The following is a 20,206-nucleotide window of genomic DNA, read 5'->3' as shown; positions in this document are numbered from 1 at the left end:
TATTATAGAAATTTAAAAGACTATCTCTAGTATATGTAAAACTTTTTAAGTATTGCCACAAAAATGTACGATTGATGATAATAATAATGATCATTGTTGTTGATAATATTATTATTGTTGTTTGTTGTTATTCTTGTTGTTGTTGTTATTATTATTATTATTATTATTACTACTACTACTACTACTACTACTACTACTACTGCTGCTGCTACTGCTGCTACTGCCACTACTACTACTACACACACACACACATACATATATATATATATATATATATATATATATATCTGAGATATATATATGTATATATCTGATGAGCGGACAACGAGGGCCCTCGACGTTGAGCTATAATTCTACACTTACGCGCTATGTGTCTCCTACTTACATTTTTTTTTTTTTATTTATTTTGTATTCATTTATTATTTTTTTTTTTTTTCTTTCTTTTACTCTAAGATGTCTCAGCCTTCTTCCACGTTCCCTCCACATTCTGTTTTCCTATATCTTTACTTACTTATCAGCACCAATATGGTTTAAAACCAATCAAAATATCATTGTGTAGTTATTACATGTAGAATTATCTATCGTTATAAATACATATTCAAATGTTAAAATAGTATACTAGAATCATACCTTCGTTCAACGTCACTGTCATCATTATCATCATCATCATCGTCATAAACCTCTTCAAACACAACGTTCGCATTGGCGAGCCACGCAGCCATGTATGTTCTCATTTTCAGCCCACCGCCTTCCTCCTCTCTTTGATCTTTCTTTGTCTTTCTTGCTCCCTCTATATGTATATAACATCGTATTCTAATGTAGGTATTGTTCACGTTATTACATATTTACAAAGCATCCTCTTTCCAAGACTCACACATGCGTATTATGTATACTCAATTTGACTCCTCGATTCTTTAAAACATAGGCAAGTTAAATATTGTATCACAATCATTTCAGTCTGGTCATAAAATCGAACATCTTTAACTCGTTTTGGCAAAGAATGCGCTTTTCTTTCTCGCTTGGTTTAATTATGTATTATAGTATAATAATAATAATAGTAATGATAATAATAATAATAATAATAATAATAATAATAATAATATTATTATTAAGACAGCAACCTGCCTTAAAATCCGGGCACTGATAATAATTATTTAATCGACAAAAGGGAAAAAAGAAAAAGAAAAACAAAATGCTTATCACCGTGATATTAAGATGCGCGCGCCTTGGTAAACGTGCAGTTGCATTGGCATACCGTCTCATACATATAGTACGGCCGAAGAAAAAGAAACAGAAAAAAAAGAGAAGAACACGGAAACTTGTCGAGAGATTCTTCGCGATTTGTTTGTTTGTTTGATTGCGTATACCTATATGTATAATCCATATAGTTATAATATGTATCTATCTGTACACACGTATACTGTAAGAGTAGTGCGGGCGGGCGAGTAGATGCGAGTTTATTCACGTTTCATTTCTGTTTCATTTTTTTTTTCTTCTCTTCTTTCTTCATCTCCATCTTCATCATCATCTTCACCTTCATCTTCATATTTATCTTGAACTACGTCTTCATTCAACTTGATCATTAAAGGAAAAAAAAAATATATAATTGGCGGACAAAGGGTCGCGGTCGAGGGGGGGGGGGGGATTCCTAATAGTACTGATAATTATAGTAGCAACAATAATAATAATAATAATAATAATAACAATAATAATAATAATAGAAAACAAGTTCCACGTTCTAGTATATGTATCATATATAAATGCACTGTTAACGTCCGCGGGCATCGAGGAACCGTCGCCCCCGGGCGATGCGGCAACGGTTCAGCCACCGATCGCGACTGTGTTATATATATATATATATATGTATATATATGTATATATATAATAATGATAATAATGTATACCCGATCCAGGGGCCGAAAAAAAATATGTATATATGCGTGTATGTATGTGGGTGTGGGTGTGGGTGTGTGTATGTACGTATGTATCGTTCCGCGCGCTAGTAAGTTGTTGCCGATTGATGGACGGTTAGTCACTGCGGTGGTATTCCGGACGGGGGTTTAAATTCACCTGTAACACCAGAAACACCATTTGCCTGTACCGGAAACTGGGCCGTAGAAACGGGGGGCTGATGGTTAAAGGCAGGGGCGTAACACTGGGGGAAATAAAGTTCCGGTTTAACGACGGTAGGCGTAAGACCACGAGGCCCCGCTGGACCAGCGCCCAAACCTCCCGCACCGCTCGAACTTGACGGTGGTTTTGTATCACCGCTCGAGTTTCGTCGCACTTTAGCAGCGTGGGGATTCATGTGGTTGTCGATGTGCTTCTTGACCTCGGGCTCGGTTGCGAAACGCCGCCTGCAGTTAGGCATAGGACAACAAAACGGCCTGTCACCCTGATGGGTGCGAGTGTGCTGATCCAGTATCGCCTTCTGGCGAAAATCCTTGCCGCACTGTTGGCACTTGTACGGTTTTTCACCGGTGTGAATGCGAACGTGCTGATTCAGTATCGTTCTCTGGCGAAAATTACGACCGCAGTATACGCAACCGTACGGTTTTTCGTTCGTATGGATACGAAGATGCTGGGTTAGGTGGGACTGTTGACGGAATCTCTTACCGCACTCCGGGCATGGGTAGGGCCTCGATTCGATGTGTATACAACCGTGCTGCAGCAGGGTCGACTTCTGCTTAAACTCCTTCTGGCAAATTGGGCATCTTACGTAGAGCGGCATGCCCGCCGAACGACCGTGTTGTATCACGTCGGGCAGGCATCCCTTGCTCGCCGCCCCCTGCTGCTTTATGTACTGCAGCGCACCAAAGCTGCTCGGACCTCCGGCACCGAAGACCGTGTGATTTCCTCCCTTCGGGTCCTTGAAGTAAGCGGGATACTGAATCGAGCTCGCGTCTGGTGCCGGGCTGAACGAACCCGAATCCCCAAAGTTTGACGCAACGTCTGCCCCCTTGCCGCCTCCTCCGCCGCCGCCGCCGCCGCCGCCGCCTCCGCCTCCCCCTCCTCCTTCCTCCGGGGGGAACGGCACGTCTTGGGGCCAGAGAGTCGGCGTCATTCCGTTTTTAAAGATTAGGTGTGGACTTACATCTGGAATTGATAACGATCATGTTAATTGCTATACCCGGTTACACCGATATGTCGTGGTTATTCCAGTACACGGTCTCTCCTCTGTAATCCATTGATTACGGTAGAGATATCGTGTACTTTTAATGCGTGTGCGCGCGTATGTACATGCCTATACGCATGTAAATACACACACATACCTATATATATATATATATAGATAGTATAGTAAGGTATAGTATAAAGTCTAGGTTTCCTGTCGAATGCATACGTGTGTGCGACGTGTTATGTGAGTGTACCTGCCTACGTTTCGAATGATTTATCTTGCTTTGCACTGTATAGATTCATGCTAATACGGGTATAACCATTTTTATCGCAATGATTTTTATAATCGATGTATTACATGTATACACATATACGTATCAAGGCGTCGCGTATTTCGGAGTAGACACAAATTCGCGTAATTATATTACGGTACGTTCGTTATCTGTCACGATATACATATATAACATTACGCGTTACACATATGCAATCGAGTATACGTGTAAGACAGATATGTGTTTGAAAAATTTAGGAGATTAACATCAGTCTCGAAACTTGAGTGAAAACTTTTTTTCTCTTCTCTCATTTCAAAGATCTCGTAAAGTCGTGTTCAGATTTTCTGAGTCTCTGAAATTCTAAACTTCGGTACAAATTTTGAGAGGGTTCATTGTCGTCTTATCATTTTTTTGCTTGCGTAACCGTTTGCAATAATTACGTAAAGAAATATCGTGCAACGTTAAAATAGAATCTCACAAAGTACAAATTTTGTGCTTTTTTCATTTACAAAAAAAAAAAAAAAAAAAAATATATGTATATACATTAGGGTGGTATTTATTTGGGAAGCGGAAAAATTTTCGTTGGACCCCCCCCCCCCCCCGGATCTGTTTATCATTAACAAAGCTCTGTATAAAGTTTCAAGCCGCTACGTCAATTGGAAGACATGCCTCAATAAACTTGAATTTTCCCATTCAGAGATAAATAAAAATTTATCCTCGGCACTGATGGACACCTGCCTGAACGAGTAAATGCAAAGAAATTCCGGTGAATAAGAAAATTTTTTTTGTCAAGTACTCATTGTTACGTAAAAATATAAACAAGTCAGGCCTTCCATTTTTTTTTTTTTTTTATCACGGTTCTTGATCAATTTTTCGTAAATAATATGACGCTGAATAGAAAAGAAATCTTGGTTGTGAATAATCAATATTTCTCAATGAATATTTGGAATTTGGTGAAAAATATTCAATTCCAAATATTCAAGCAGAATATTTTTGATCTACCCGAAAACCCACGACGAGTAATTTTTTTCTGATTGAATGAGAAAATTCACGCTCGTTGAGGCACGTGTTCCAGTTAACGTAGCGGCTTAAAATTTTACACTGAATTATTATTTTTTTTTTTTTAATGATTTGAAACAGATTTGAGGGGTGAAACGTTTTCCCACCACCAAATAAAGACCACCCTGATATATACATGTATTTTAAAAACAAGTAATATATATATATAGTTTTCAAAACAGAAATTGACGGATTCTCATCAGTTTTTGTGGCCAACTATGTCCCACATTTTTTGCTGTAGTAAATATTGACCGTCAATTTCTGGTTTGAAAACTACGATGAAATAGTACATTACGATACAAGTGCGAGGCGTGCACGCGTATCGTATACATTTTTTTTTTTAAACTCATCTTGCAAAATTCAGTGTGGAAAGTAAATCATTCTCTACATTCGGTGCGCGAAGTAGTTATTGTACTGAAAAATTACATTTTGTGCGGAAGCAAGAAATTTTTGATCAAACACCGTCTGGGTCCGATTGAAACTGGAAATGGGACAATCCCAGAAGTGAGGTGAAAAAAATTACATATAGACGTAATATATATATAAATAAATAAATAAATAAATAACTTGGCAAAAAGAACGATGCCGGTTTTTCTTGTAACAACTTATATCCTAAATAGTATTGTAGTAGATGTTTTCGGAAAATATCATGCCCCAAGTCTAACACACCAAATAAATAGAGGGAATAAGCGGTGTATCAAGTTCGGCGGGAATCTCTGACAGCCGGTGTAATTGCGACACAATTGTTTTTTGATGGTACGAGTTTTTTGACAGTGAACGCGTAAACTTGTGTAGGTATGTAGGTTAGGGTAGAGCAAAAAACATTATCATATTTAATTTTTCCATATCTTACCACAACCCAAATTCTCATTTTTTTTTTTTGTCAAACAATACAAGCAAATTTTCAAACGATTGCTAGACGAATGGTATTCATAAAAGTTACCTATCAACGGAACTATAGCATTGCAAAATAAAAATTTGACTTCGTTTTGACTACGACTCCCTCTCCTTCTTGTAAATTTTCAGATTTTCGATCTAACAAAATAAAATGTTTTGCGCGAAACTCATGTCCCGGCATTTGTTTAAAATTCTCAACGTTCATTCGAACGAGGGAATAATCGAGCTTATACCACAAGTTTTTCCAAAAATCAGTACGTACTGACGAATATGTAATTAAATTGTTGTCAAAGTTTTTCGAAAAAAAACTTGCCTGGTACGGGCTTCTTGAATATTTTCATGCAAAAAAACGTGGGAAACTTCAGAGACACGCATTTGCGTATTTACACGTACCCCGGGTAGATGGCAAAAAAATATAGAAATAAATAAAAAATGCATATACTATGCATAAATACAGTTAACAAACGTTCAAATATTCAAATATTCAATTTGCTTTTCATAATTACAAACTTCTAGGTCTGTATGAGGAAATTATACAACTTTTTTCCAGCAGAAAAACGAGACAATGACCAACTTGAAGGTTATACGAAACGTATGAAATACGAAAGAAATTTTAAATTAGGCAATAAGAGAAAAAATATCAAAATGCCAAGAAAGATCAGCGATATTTTAAAACTTGGCAAATTGCGAATGACAACTCATCATTACGATACATGGTATATTTTTTGCCATCTTTATTCAGAGAAATAATGGAGAAAGAAATACGAGGTAAGGAAGCGAATGTATCGAAACTAAGAAACGAAGAAAGTACAAAAAAAAAAAAAAAAATACGAAATTTGTTTGTCATAAATTGTGAACTTCGAAAAGAGTTGAAAAATTACTTTGCGTGACATTCAAATATTATTTGCCGGGAAAATTGTTTGAAGAATTAGTATTGTTAAACGAAACAGAACGAAGTACAGGAGCATTGGGTTGTGGTTCAAGTTGATGTAGTATAGAAAAAGTAAACATGTAGTGTTTTCAGGGCACCAGGCCAACATGTAGGTAACGTCCGGGTTATAGTCTGGCTAGAGTTTTGTTACGTGAATAGATAGGTAGATCAAACAAGAGACCTAGTAATCACTGTCTGATGATAGGCTGAGGTCCACCTCCTCCACCTTGACGGAAGGATCAATCTGAGGAGAGTGCGGAGGTCTGTTCGATATTAGTTGAGGTGATCGTAGGACGGGGGTGATGGTGAGACTCGGGAGGGCAGCGGATATGGCCTTGCAGAGGGCGTTTGAATAGGAAAAGGATGATGGATTATGCAGGTTGTGATAAGGCGACGGTAATGGCGATGACACAGAGGTGGGAGGTTCCTCAATCTCACAGCTCACCAGCGCCCTCGCGTCCAACTCAACCGTTCTTACCCTCCGGCTGCCATTTTTTTTCTTTTTACCGAGCCCCGTTTTGTTACTACCGTATCCGTTCGGCAATCTAGCTCTACAAATCGAACCATCGAATCGGGACTGGACCTTACTGATCTGACAGAGGGCATTAGGAGGCTGGAGGTTGTCGGCGAGGAAGGACTCGGGTGGACAGGTCATGAATTCAGGGACATTAGAGTGTCGGTGAATGTAAGTGTCGTTGTGATCGTTTAAATCGTTGATGCAGTAATTGTTGTCAGTAGTGGTAATTTGATGGTAGTAAGAATCGTTGGGTGGTGATTGGTCAGTGTGGTTGTGGCGGTGGTGGACGCCCTCTGGGAGTCTGGGAGGCAGAGAGAAATGCTCGCCTTGGTGTGTGCGGACGTGCTGATTCAGGATCGCCTTCTGACGAAAGTGTTTTCCGCACTCCGGACATTGGTATGGCTTCTCACCCGAGTGGATGCGTAGATGCTGGTTGAGAATGGCCCGCTGGCGAAAAGTACGCTCGCAGTAAACGCACGCGTACGGCTTCTCGTTGGCGTGTATGCGTAGATGCTGGGTAAGATGGGATTGCTGCCTAAACCGCTTTCCGCACTCCGGACACCCGTACGGCCGACTGTCCGTATGAATCCTCTCGTGTTGCAACAGGGTAGACTTCTGCTTGAAATCTTTACCGCACGTCAAGCACTTGAACAATCTAAGATCACTGTTTGCACCCTTCGACGATTTTCCATTCTGCTGTACAATGTCCGGCAAACCCGTCGACGACATATTCGGACCTCCGGGACTCGTGTACTGGTGACCCTCCAAGCTTGCCCCGCCGTCGACAGCCTGACCAAGCGACGTCAGCATGACCCCCGGTTGCTTCAGATAATGCAACGCTGAGAAACCCCCCGGTGTAAGCATGTGGGAAGGCATCGACGGCGACGGATGCGGCCTGCTTTCTTTGAAATAATGCTGTGGATATTGTTGCAAATCACCGCTACCAGGAAAACAGTCCCCGCGTTCAACCTCGTGGGGTGTGAGCTGCTGCTGAGGCGAGTGCCCCTGTTGTTGCTGCTGTTGCTGCTGCTGCTGCTGTTGCTGCTGCTGCTGTTGTTGTTGCTGTTGTTGCTGTTGCTGTTGCTGCTGAACTTGTTGCTGAACCTGCTGCTGCGTCTGCTGCTGTTGAGGTGTAGTTTGGCTAGACTGGATGTCGTCATCGGATGGGGTGAGGGCCTGAGGCTCGGGAGGTGCCGAAGGGTACGGTGAGGGGACGGGGGAGGCTAGCGAGGGCGGAGGTCCACTCTCCCCCTCAACTGGAGGGCCGCAAGCCTGCTGCGGGCTACCGGACGAGGAGGAACCTTGCTGCTGCTGTTGCTGCTGTTGCTGCTGCTGTTGTTGCTGCTGCTGCTGCTGCTGCTGCTGCTGTTGCTGTTGTTGCTGGGCGTACAATCCACCATCCTGGAGAGATCCCGGCCCTGGACCCCATTGCCCCTGGGCTCTCTCCATATTATCTTTGTACAACACGTATGGGGCGCCTGTGTCTGCAATCATACAAGGTAGACACGATATTGTGCGTCGTTCGGTATGTATTTTCAATCTTACTGATACACGTGTACCAATATACAGAAAGAAATATTCAGTAAAAATAACCATCGCGCGTCAATTACTTGAAAATGAATCAGCATTGTACAAATGCACAGAATCGGTAAATAAAACATTTTTTTCGATTAATAATTTCACACGAAGGCGCCTGTGCTTCAAGTGAGTTTACATACCATTGAATTGGATAAATAAAAATGTCGAATTGAAATTACTGTACAGTCATAGTAGAATAGAGTATATTGCCTACACTCCAATTAGCATATATTATAAATGACACAAACGAATTTCAACCAAATCAAATTACGCTGACATATTTTATGACGGTTCATTTCTTTCAGTCTATCTATTTATCAGACACTTGTAAAATTAGGGCCAAGAAAATGAAATATCAACGGGTGGGATTGAAGGGTAATAAAAATCAAGCTTCTGGAAGTTAATCCAGTTAAATATCGCGCCAGTGTAATTTCCTTTCCGTATGCTTCATACACGCATGTCTGTTACATCGAGGTTATTCGCATGTCAATTCAAATCACATACACGTACAGAGAGGGTCTCCTTACGGGGGCTTTTTGCACTCTCATCGAAGACCAATTCGTGGCGGTTAACGCAAGATACGGTGTCACTTCAAGTGGGTCAAAAGGCCCCCTCGCGAGATATCTTTCAGAATATGTATACATATTCATATTGTTATATGTATTATAAATATATTTGTAATCGAACGCCAGCCGACAAAGAGAAAAGTTTAACGAGTGTTTTCAAATTTTCATCGAATACTCCTAGTATACACTCTCTGTCGGCACCAAAATGTATAAGATCTACTGGAATATCTTTCATCCTCGCATCTCGGAGAAGCTTGGAACGTATTGTATACATACCTATGTATGTATAGAGAAGTTTATAACAACATACATATAACCACGCGATTGACACGGACGAACGGACGTTACTATCGTAACCCAGGGAGTCTGGTCCCGCTTGTGCAGATGTACGCTACATAAATGTATAAGTGAATATGTGTGAAAAATTGCGAAATCTTCGACTCCCACTCTCTCTCTCTCTCTCTCTCTCTCTCTCTATGCGTATACACATGGCTGCTGCTGCCGATGAAGCGCGGATACGAAGCAGCAGCCGCCGGAGAATTCAGGGGCGTTTACTCGCGTGGCAAAATCATTTCCAATGACATTTAAAATTTTTCGACACCGCGCTTATAATTCACCTGTTACTCGTTATGCCTCGGGTATTTCGTAACATCCTGTACATTTATATGTATACACACACACAATTCATCGCACAGGTAGGCCATAGGTATAAGCATACGTATAGTCAGTTTTAACGACCAAGCTTATACCAGACGTATAAAGCGTAGTCATGTATACCCTTGAATATACTGTGCACACACATTGTCATACCAACGTTGCTGCACACGCAGGATAACCTGTACAACATACTTCAGAACGTTACATATGTATATGTATATATACATATTCATATACATATATATATATATATTGTACATATATACATAAATACCATGTCGTAAAGGAATGAAAAAAGTAAAACAGAAAAAAAAAAATAAAAGTAAAAAACGAAAAATAAAATAACGTGACGGAACGGAACGTGATTCGACCCGATATTATTGTACTTGATGGGTTGATGGAGGGGGTTGGAGTTCTCGTTTATGGATGATGCACGTGGTTTACGGAGAATGGAAAAGGGTGCTGCTGCAGGTGTTTTACGATGGTATACAGTGGGTGGTATATGCGACGCGAAGATTTGCCGAAGACGACACACACGTAGAGATAACGATGATGCGGTGTATTGCGGGTGGTTGGGTGGTGCAGGGTACGTATGCAGAGAGGGAGGATACGATGTTGATATGAGCTTACCCTGTGAGATGCAGTACATGATCTGGCGGGGCACCTTGAGTCCGGCCGCGAGGCAAGCCGCGAACGAGGCGGAGAAGTTTAGAGCCATTCTCGCTTCCCGTCCTCCTCATCCGTAGCTCCCTCCCTCGTCCTCTTCTACTATCCCTAGCTACCCCGCCCGCCCCAATGATCTAGCCTGCGGACAAACATTACACACGGTCAATCCACTTCCTGGCTCTCTCTCTCATTTACCTATTTCGCGTACTTATTTATTTCACGCGGCGATGACGACGCGACGACGACGACGACGACGCGGAACGAGAATCACGTCCCTCCCGTTTTACATACATATTATATCTATAATACGCGTATATTATACATCTCTCTATACCTACATATATGCATATGTATTTAGGTATACATTTTGTGTACACTTTACGCTATTTGCCTGTCTACCTATGCAACAAAATTTTTTTCATTTTTTCTTTCCTCGTATAGTATCACGTACGTATATTCTCGACTTCGATATTATACCCATAGACATGTGTGTATGATGTACGTATACATGCGTCTATTAATATTCATGGCGGTACTATTTCGTCACTCGCCGCTCGATTCCGCCGCTCACACTTTTATCGTATTGGCATATCTCGTCCGGTATACCCCGGTATATCATCTTGGCAATATTTCGTACGAAATACGGATTCGGTACTGTTCAATATATTCTTTGTTTCTACCACTTTTTTCACCTAATTTTTCTCCAAAAGGATCAGATTTTTTTAAAGCTCTTATTAAATTCGTATGAGCAGAATCTACCGACAATCAATGACCGGAACAATAATTATCATTGGAAAATTATTGAACAAGTATTTGAGCTTTATTTGCAATATGACAGGTTTGTTGAAAGACTCTCGAACACCTACGACTAGCATTATAATCCCTGCCTAGCATTATAATCGATGAAATTCATTTTCTTCCGCCAGAAAATGTCCTTCACAGTCCATGCCGTGTGAACGGAGAGAATCGATATTGGAAAAATGATGATTCGATCGCCAGGGATATTCGAATTTTACTACCATAATTGAGTTTCCAAATTTCGTATTGAATATGACCATAATTTTTTAGGAATAACCCTCAAAAGGAAAATATCACGAAAATATACAGATTGTTTTGTTGGAATTTCATCAGCTTGTAGGATGGAGACGTTTCTCGTAATTAGAAAAGAAACAGACAGTAAAAATCAAAGTACAGCGTCAATACAGTCGGAAATGTTTCGGAGTTAATGACAACCCAACCAATCTTTGAAGAGAAGAAAAATTCACCCATCGCTGCAGTATAATTTTTTATGACCACAATCTTTACTTTGTGATGAATTCTCTAAAATGAATGATCATGTTCCCGTTTTTAGAAGGGGGGGATATCTAATATACCAAGTTTTCCAGAAGAAAAATACTTGAAAAAGTCCTCATATTATACGGTATAAACTTTATGAATATTACTTAATCTGCACGGGTACCTTTCCAAGCAATCGCCCCATATGCGTTCGCTAGAACAATAAATAGAGTTTCGCATTCTTCGCATCGCGTAATATGCGGTAATAATTTCTCTCGTGCTCGTAAATAAAGATTCGATGTGCAGCAAGAAAATTCACGTGATTAAAAAGGCACGTTTTAACGTGGATGAATCACTTCGATAGCTTAGCCGTCGTGGATATCTTTACACTACATATGCGCGGGGCGATGAACACTATATAAATATTTTATCAGAAGATTTTGAAATGAAGGAAGGTGGAGGTAGGTACGTGTGTACATCCGATTGTCAACTATCCTAGTTTTACTCTCTAAATTTTAATCAATACAATATAAGTACAGAACTGGAAAAATTCAGTGAATATATACTGACGCTTCGGTGACTTATCACTAACACTCCACTGGTATTCGGTCCAAATACACTGATTTTATCCAGTTTTGTACTTATAACTGATTCATATTTAGAGAGTACGGTGAATTCCAAGCAATATTTGATATTAATGAATGCCAAAAAACTTCGCCGAATGATTTACGCTCAAGTTTACTGCGCTTGATGTTCAAGCCGATAACTATAAATGATAAAGAGAAACAGGGTGAGCGAAAGCAAGAGATGGGGGAGGGGAGAGAGAGAGAATGCATCAATTAACATTGACAAGTTATACTTCATTCTCTGTTATTATTCACTCCGTCGACAGCAAACGAGGCGTCGTCGGTCAAGTCGAGTGAAGAATGATTCGCAGCAGAAGGGCGATTAGCATTTGTCTGGTATAATGGTGATATTTTCTTCGGATACAACCTACGACACCCGCCAAATTTGATGAAGAAAATGTAGTAGAATGAAAGGGAAAAAAAAAACGAAGAAAAAACAAAGAATTCGAAGCACTCGGCGATGAGTGAACGAATAAGAAGATGATCGTGGTCTGTGCAGTACGAAGAATATGTTTTAAAAACGAGGAACTTGGGCCGAATTTGATAACGTGATGTATATAACCTCTGACACAAGGAAGCCTTGAGATCACCAATAATTATGATAACGAAAAATATCCTGATTATAAAATCCAACGTCGTCTTAATAAACGCGATGCTGTGTAATAACTTTGAATTTTTAAGTTGTTAAAATACACCGCATGAACAAGGTTTAAAATATATTTATACGTATGTGAGTATAAGTTAGGTTAGAATTTTTCTCTTGACCGTGATTTTAAAAATTAATGTTAATATAAACCGACTTACGTCTAACCCCCACCACCGGTAATTTTATTTATTTTTAAGTGTCGTGTAGTGTGTACTAAAAAAGTCAACTTTCACTGTTTTTCAAATATTTTGAACCACAGGTTCAATTGTCACTGCTTCCAAAAACACAAAATCCAATTTTAGAGCGAATACAGAGATTTTAGAGTTTTACATTTATCTCCGAAATTCTTTCTTAAAAAGCGAAAATTTTGAGACCAAGATGAAAGTGGGCAAGGTTTTGGTTTAAATGCTACGGGCGAATCAGGTAATAAAAAATTGAATAAAATAGAAATGAATATAAATTTAAAAAATACAAACTTATGTTTTATTCGACTATTCTCACTTTGTTTCGCCTGTAGCGTCTGAACCAAAAGGTCGCCCACTTCACCTTGGATTCAAAGTTTTACTATTTTAACAAAGAATTTGGCAAGAAAAATTTGAAGACAATCGATTGAGTCTAATCAATTCGATAATCGGGTTTTCGTATTTTTGAGAGTAATAAAATCGAACCCGCGGTCCAAAAAATCTACAACGCTACAAAAAAAAAAAAAAAAAAAAAACCGCTTTTTTTCTGTATACTCTACGCCATACTTAAGTATAATAAAAAAATCGCCGATAGCGAAGGCCCGAGGTGGGACGATTTAGGGTGGAATGCCCCATATATAAATAAATATGATACAATTTCGGTTAGAACGAGTTTTTCACTCGCGACACGCCATCGCCATCGCCACCGCCATCCATCGCGCGCCTCTCGCCTCTCCTCACACATGCATACAATGCTGCGGTGTACGGAATTTTTCAGTAAAACACACATACTCGGCTATCTACATCGATAAAATAGATAAGGAAATACGACGGGCTATTAATTGGGTTTCTTTTTTTCTTTTTTTTTTTTTTCAACAAAAGCTTCTCGCTCGGCGTCGCCGTCGCCGTCAACGTCGACGGTGTAACGTGCATCGGTGCCTACGCGCAGCGACGGATGAACGAATTAGCGAAGGCCCAGGGGCCTTCCTCGCTCTGCTAAGCCTGGATACCGAGGCCCCCCCGAATTGAATGTGTTTTATACTTTCAGTCAGAGTTGCGCCGCAGTTATCGCGGCGTGTTCGGCGTTAGTCATTCGAGTGTTCTCTCGTCCTTGGGACCTCGAGTGAGTGTCACGCTTGCAATAACTCGACGAACCCGCGCGCTGCCCTCCGCGCTTTGTATTGTTCCTTTACAAACCTACATCCCGAATTATTATACCCATTTTTTCACATCCACACCACACAACGATTAATCTTTTTGCATTTATATACGTTATAGTATATATATATGTATTGTATATTATAACGTAACTACAGGGTGTTAGGTGTGTTACTATTATATATTTATCACAAACGCTGCATCTGCGACAAAATTATTCAATTTCAAATAAACGAATACACGTACAGGTTATTCGGAGCTGAGACTGCATACGTTATACGCGTACTATTATATGTACATTAAGGCTGTGCGCGGACGTCGATTCAATGACACACAAGTAATTCGTTTCTACATTATGTCGTAGAGCTTTGTTGAATCGACGCTTCGTTGCTACCACGCCGTCCCTCCATTTTTTTTTTTTTTTTATATAGATATTCGTACATCAATCTTTGAGCGCGAGGTGTACCCAACGTGGAAAAATTTTCATTGTTAATGTCAAATTGCCCGACGAAGCTTAAACATCACACATGATTGGGCTAACTATCGCGGTACGCACACAGATCTGCCGTAAAGGCCGGCGACCGTCGTTACGTCGCCAGTTTCACATTGTTATAAACGCATTTGAGATACACTTTGAATGCCGGAATAAGGGGGCGGTAATGAAACTGAATATCGTGCCGCAATCGCGTTGCCGTCTCGATGCAAGGTGGTAGAAAGAACAAGATGAAAATACCTGTAACTATAATATTTGCCGAGTTGGTTTGACCGTGAGTTGATGGCGGCTTCGCGCCGCTAGACGGGAGAAGAAAAAAAAAAAAATAATACTCTCGAAGCTTGATTCAGATATTTCGAATCTGTCCCCCGGGGTATAGAATGGAAGAAATTGTTTTAGATGCGGTTCGTTGAACTCTCTGAAAGAACACAGGAAGTTTGCATTTCTCTAATCTTAACCTGGCCGCTGTAATCCTGGATATTTTTAACGCGCGTTCTGAACACGAATTCAGTTTAGCTGCTTCTTCTTCTCCTTCTTCTTCTTCTTCTTCTCTTAATTTTTTCTCTTTCTTTTCTGTCCTCTCTTCTCTCTTTGTCTATTCTTTTTCTTGTTTTTTCTTCTTCTCCACGTTGTGTCGTGATCGGGTATCAACTCCCAAGCCTTTCTATTATGTCACAAAATAATAATACCTACTACCAACCTACCTACTTACCTACCTAACAACTACCCAACTACCACCGACTATAGACGCCCAGACCTTGACTTATCAACGAACAATATAATAATGCTCGCTCGCCAACTACTGTACACGTCACGAGATCTTATAGATCCCGAAGATTGTTGCCAGTCACGTTTTCACACGAATTTGTAACCACGAAATTTCGCTACAAATTCTACATCCAACCACGATGTAACAACCTTAAAGTAACAACGATTATTCTTCATGTTTTCGAATATGTTCGTAAATTTCTATCGACATTCGAAAATTTAACATCGCCATTCGAAACGTCAAAATCCTTTCGTGTGTCTAATAAGTTTGCCAAGATTTTTAAAAGAAATAAGCGAGGTACGTAGTCCTCAGAAAAGAGATTCGACCCACGAAGAAAATTGTGTAGCGTTCGGGAGCCGCGATTGAAGTGAGCTGCTGGTGAGCAAAAAGCGGCAACGGCCGTTGAAAACGGTGACCTGCTCGATTTCTCCGTAACCGTAAATCCGATCGGCTTGAAATTTTTACGACATTTACACGCCATTGCCAGTTCACCTTCTATGAAAGGGATTTTTAATACGATATTTCGTTTTCAGTCTACATTGTATGTTTCAACGTAAAGTGTCTAAAATTCATAAAAATATCGTCAGCAACAACGGATAACTTTTTTTTTTTAGATATATACAAATATCGAATAAAACGAATTTACGATTCGCAAAGAATTCCGATAGTAGTAAGAAAAATATATTTCTTTGTTCGAAAAATCGAAGTCTATATATATATAAGAGAAATTTTTTTTTTAATTTCTTACCGCAATTATCGCCCTATCGGAATAATTAAAAAAATCAAGACAGTTTTCAAGGCTATTCATAGTCGTATACCCCCCTTGACAACGAACGGAGCTCTGGGCGCGATAATTGCAAGGCTGATTGTGAGTTTATCGTACAGCATAGACCAGTCGGTTGGCAAGCCAACTGAACGAACGAACGAACCAACGATTCCAGCTAGCGCATACACCTATAATATATCCCAAGGCAAGATCAGTGGCGTGGATCGCTAAATCCCGAACACGTATAACGGTATACCGAATGTCTGAATGTGGCCCCAGATTCACTATTGTGGCTGACCGTAACAGCGCTCCATAGATCTTTTATGCCTTTCTAAATTTATTGCTTGAAAAATCTGACCGAACGCTTTGGAAGTCCCGCGCTGCGCGCGCTAAATATCCCAAAGCCGACTGCACGAGCGTATATCTCTGCAGCAGCAAGAGCAGCACAGCCTTCTGTGTAGCCGGAAATCGCCCGGCCAGCGGATCCTTTCTTACGCCTCAACCCTTTTTCCCTCTCCATTCATTGTTCTTATTTTTGATGTAAAAGATGGACGAATAAAAATTGTCAAACTTATCTGCATACTATAGGTATGTGCGCTGCGTGCAACGACGGCATACAAATATTTGAAAACACATATTTGTTTTACACGATTGGTGCCACACGCCACCCCGTCTATAACTAGTTGGTAGATAAAAAGCACATATTTAAAGAAAAATGCGCGTGTATCCTTCTTATCCTTAATGCAAGTGGAAACGGTGGATAATTACGGTGTGGTCAACGTGTTATCTGTTGCAGCCGGTCTCAACTTCCGAAGCAATTATCTCTTTAGCTATGCTCTAGAATCGAGGATCTGTAATATTACACGTTACACGTTCTTCCGCGAGTACGAATGTATGCGATCGTGATGGAATCAAGTGCGACGGTTGTTGAGGCTGTAATTAAGGTTACGAACATCGCCTCCCGCAGAGAAGCGCCTATGAAGAGATCAGGGTGATCTCCCGCCAGTTCCTCTTATTCCTCCAACCCAACGGATTACAAGTACATGATATCAGCGTGCAACGGTAATCGCGCAAGTTGTAACGCAAATTAGTGCGTGCACGTGGGGAGATCGATTAACGGTTCGCCGAAGGTGAATGTCGCGGGAAGAGGATGCGTCTTTTCTTTTCCGCAAGAACCACATTTCACTTATCTCTCTCTGAACCGAGGACAAGATTCATAATTGACCGCCTACATCGATGCTCGACGCGCGGCGGGAATTTCAATTCTCACGTTATAAAACGGCCTTCGAAAATTGTCACAGTTGTTCAACGGAATGGACAAACACTATCGACAACAAATGATCCGGAAATAGTTGACGTCGGCCGGGAAATTCGACCAAGTCATTACCTATTTAACGATAAGAAATTAAATTTGATAACAATAAAAATGAATAACACGTCCCAACTTGACAATCGTCACATTTCGACGCCTCTGCGTAAACCCCGCGAAAACAAAGAGGAGATAGGTAAATTGTAGAGAAAAACAATTGTCGTCACCCAATGCAGTAGAGTGTTATGTAGTTACCGATTTGACAGAGTTTCGGACAGTCGATACCTGTATCCAAATCGCAAAAACGGCCACGTGGGTGCCGGTGTAAATAGTAATAAAAAAAAAAAATAATAATAATAATAATAATAAAATAAAATAAATTAGGAAGAAAAGAAAACAGAAATTGTACGCAAGTATAAAACGCTTGTAAGAAAAAGAGTATACATAAGCGTAAAGACAACGATAAAATAGAAGATATCGGTAAATAATTTGAAGATGAAAGTAATATCGCTCAACTTTTTTTCAATGTGTGTGTATGTACATTCAACAATACAAGAGGATACGATATCGCCGCCGAGTAACAATACTTTTACGATTTGTTTTCATGGCGCGAACGAAATCCGGTGCGCCTGCGCGTCCGATTTTCGTAGCTGGGTATTTTTAAAGATTTTCCGCGGGGGTTTAGGGTTAAGCGGGCGGGTCGCGTGTCGCGTGCATAAACCCGTTGCATCTTGCGTCTCCGCTCTTGGCCTTAGCTCTCTCGTGGCTCGGCCGTTAAATTGATAAAGAGTGAAGATGGAATACGAGGAGGTCGATTGTTGTCAACGGCCCGTCGGTATCATGTGGCCACACCGTTGTCACACCAGAGGCTGACTGCCGTGCACCGCACCACGCGCAATATATTAATTACGCTATATTCGCCTACGATGATATTATATACCCAAGTGTGAATTCTTATGTTATACCTTACGCACGACCGCCGCATGGAACATTTAACATGTTGGAGCAAAGTGCTCGGTAGGATTTTTCACTGACGCAACGCAACGAAACTGAGACGAACTAGGCGAACGGAAAAAAAAAAAACGTAATAAAATTGAATAAAAATGAACAAAATCGAGATGAAATTTACGGAACGTAAGAAGGATTAAATGGAGCTGAGAAGAAGAAAAAATAAATAAACGTTCGTTTCAACCAAGGATCGGATGGTCACTCTGTTTTTGCTCGTTTTTTAGCAACTTGATAATGATTATTATCGGCGATAGGTAGTTATGAGAAGAGAGAGAACGAAGAAGAAAAAAAAACTTAACAACGATGACGATAATAATAATAACAATGATAATAACAAGAATAATAATAATAGTAATAATAATAATAATAATAATAATAGCAATAACTCTCGTGCAGACGCACACACGGTGTAAAATTAAATCAAACTATACGTAATGGTGAATAAAAACATTTTACACTTACCGGAATTGTAATATTCCTTAAAGTAACGAGTTGCCGCACGCTGGACAATAGAATAATACAGGTTCACATATGACGTAGACTCATTTCGGCTGGAGAGCGCCATTTACACCAAACTTAAACTCTCATTAACTTCTTATTTACGTACGCGTTTACGTGTATGCGTGTATGTGTATATATACATATGCATATACGTGTATATCCATATGTACCTGGGCGCGTGTATGTGTGTTCGTACGTATATATACGTATCCGCGTACGTGGGTATTTGTGTATTTCTGTACGTTCTTGCGTGTGCTCTGCGTGTATGTGTGTCTTACTGTATGTGTGTGTATGTGTGTGTGTGTGCGTGTGGTTGGATTATTTACTGGTTTATACGTTTTATTAGATACGTTGCGCGTTCCCGATCGCTTACGCAGCGTTGTATTTGCATTTCGCGATTTACGAAAGAAAGAGATAGAGAGATAGAGAAAGAGAGAGTGAGAGAGATTGAGATAGAGAGTGAGATCGAGACAGAGAGTGAGACAGAGAGAAGTTGGTTAGTTAGTTATATATATATACGTATATAATACGTATATGTTTGTGTACGTGTGCGTGTGTGTGTATGCGTGTATATATATATATATTCCCCGACGACAACGGCAGAATTCTCTCCACTCTCCACTCTCCACACTTCACAACTCTTTTCGTTTAACCCGAAGTCACGAACCACCCGGCAGACAAAACTTGGTTGACTCGGGCTAGCACCGAGTTGAGTAGAGGTAGAGTCGCCGAGACTGAGACGTTGCAACGTTGCCGCGCTTCCGTCGCCGGCATGCGATGGAGTGGGGATTTCAGGATTGGTTTGGTACGGCGGCGATGGATAGAGCGCGACGGGGCAGAGAGGCGTCGAGGCGTCGCGGAGAGGGGCGGCAGCCGTCGGCGGGCAGGGAGGGGGGATAACCGCGGGTCGACCGGAGGCGGAGAGGAGGTAGCGGTGGCGCGCGGCTGTCCGGTCCGCGAGCGCACGGGGCGGCGTGGGGAAGGAGGGGGATGTAGATGGCGCTCGCTTCGTCCTAGGGGAAATAGGAGAATCGGCGGCGGGCCGCTTGGTGGGGATCGAACGGCGTAGGGGCGGGAAGATGCCTCTCTCCCCTCGTATCTTCGCCGCGCAGAGCCGCTTCGTTCGCGTTCGGCCCCTCTATGCGCGAACCGCGATGCATCAGTCCAACTTAGAGCGGGAGAGTTTCTACCTACCTACCAACCTACCTACCTA

At 40.9% G+C, this 20,206-nt stretch overlaps 1 protein-coding gene across 3 annotated transcripts; it reads right to left on the bottom strand.

The window, feature by feature from the left end:
• Positions 1–386: 386 nt before the first annotated feature.
• On the bottom strand, positions 387–19,772 carry LOC124175553 (zinc finger protein 768). Of its 3 annotated transcripts, XM_046555935.1 has the most exons (4): positions 18,955–19,771; positions 10,225–10,399; positions 7,120–8,277; positions 387–3,096 (listed from the first exon to the last, which is right to left on the bottom strand). In XM_046555935.1, exons 2-4 carry the CDS (start codon positions 10,310–10,312, stop codon positions 2,033–2,035), a joined length of 2,310 nt encoding a protein of 769 aa, XP_046411891.1. In that variant the 5' UTR covers positions 10,313–10,399; positions 18,955–19,771; the 3' UTR covers positions 387–2,032. The 3 variants fall into 3 exon arrangements, with proteins under 3 accessions (XP_046411891.1, XP_046411890.1, XP_046411892.1); XM_046555934.1 differs by lacking the exon at positions 10,225–10,399 and having other exon boundaries at positions 18,955–19,772; XM_046555936.1 differs by lacking the exon at positions 10,225–10,399 and having other exon boundaries at positions 7,204–8,277; positions 18,955–19,772.
• Positions 19,773–20,206: the final 434 nt, after the last annotated feature.

Source organism: Neodiprion fabricii, chromosome 2 (genome assembly GCF_021155785.1).
Source record: "Neodiprion fabricii isolate iyNeoFabr1 chromosome 2, iyNeoFabr1.1, whole genome shotgun sequence".
Taxonomy (NCBI): Eukaryota; Metazoa; Arthropoda; class Insecta; order Hymenoptera; family Diprionidae; genus Neodiprion; species Neodiprion fabricii.
Note: the sequence above shows the minus strand (reverse complement) of the source record. Positions and strands in the feature narration are given on the sequence as shown.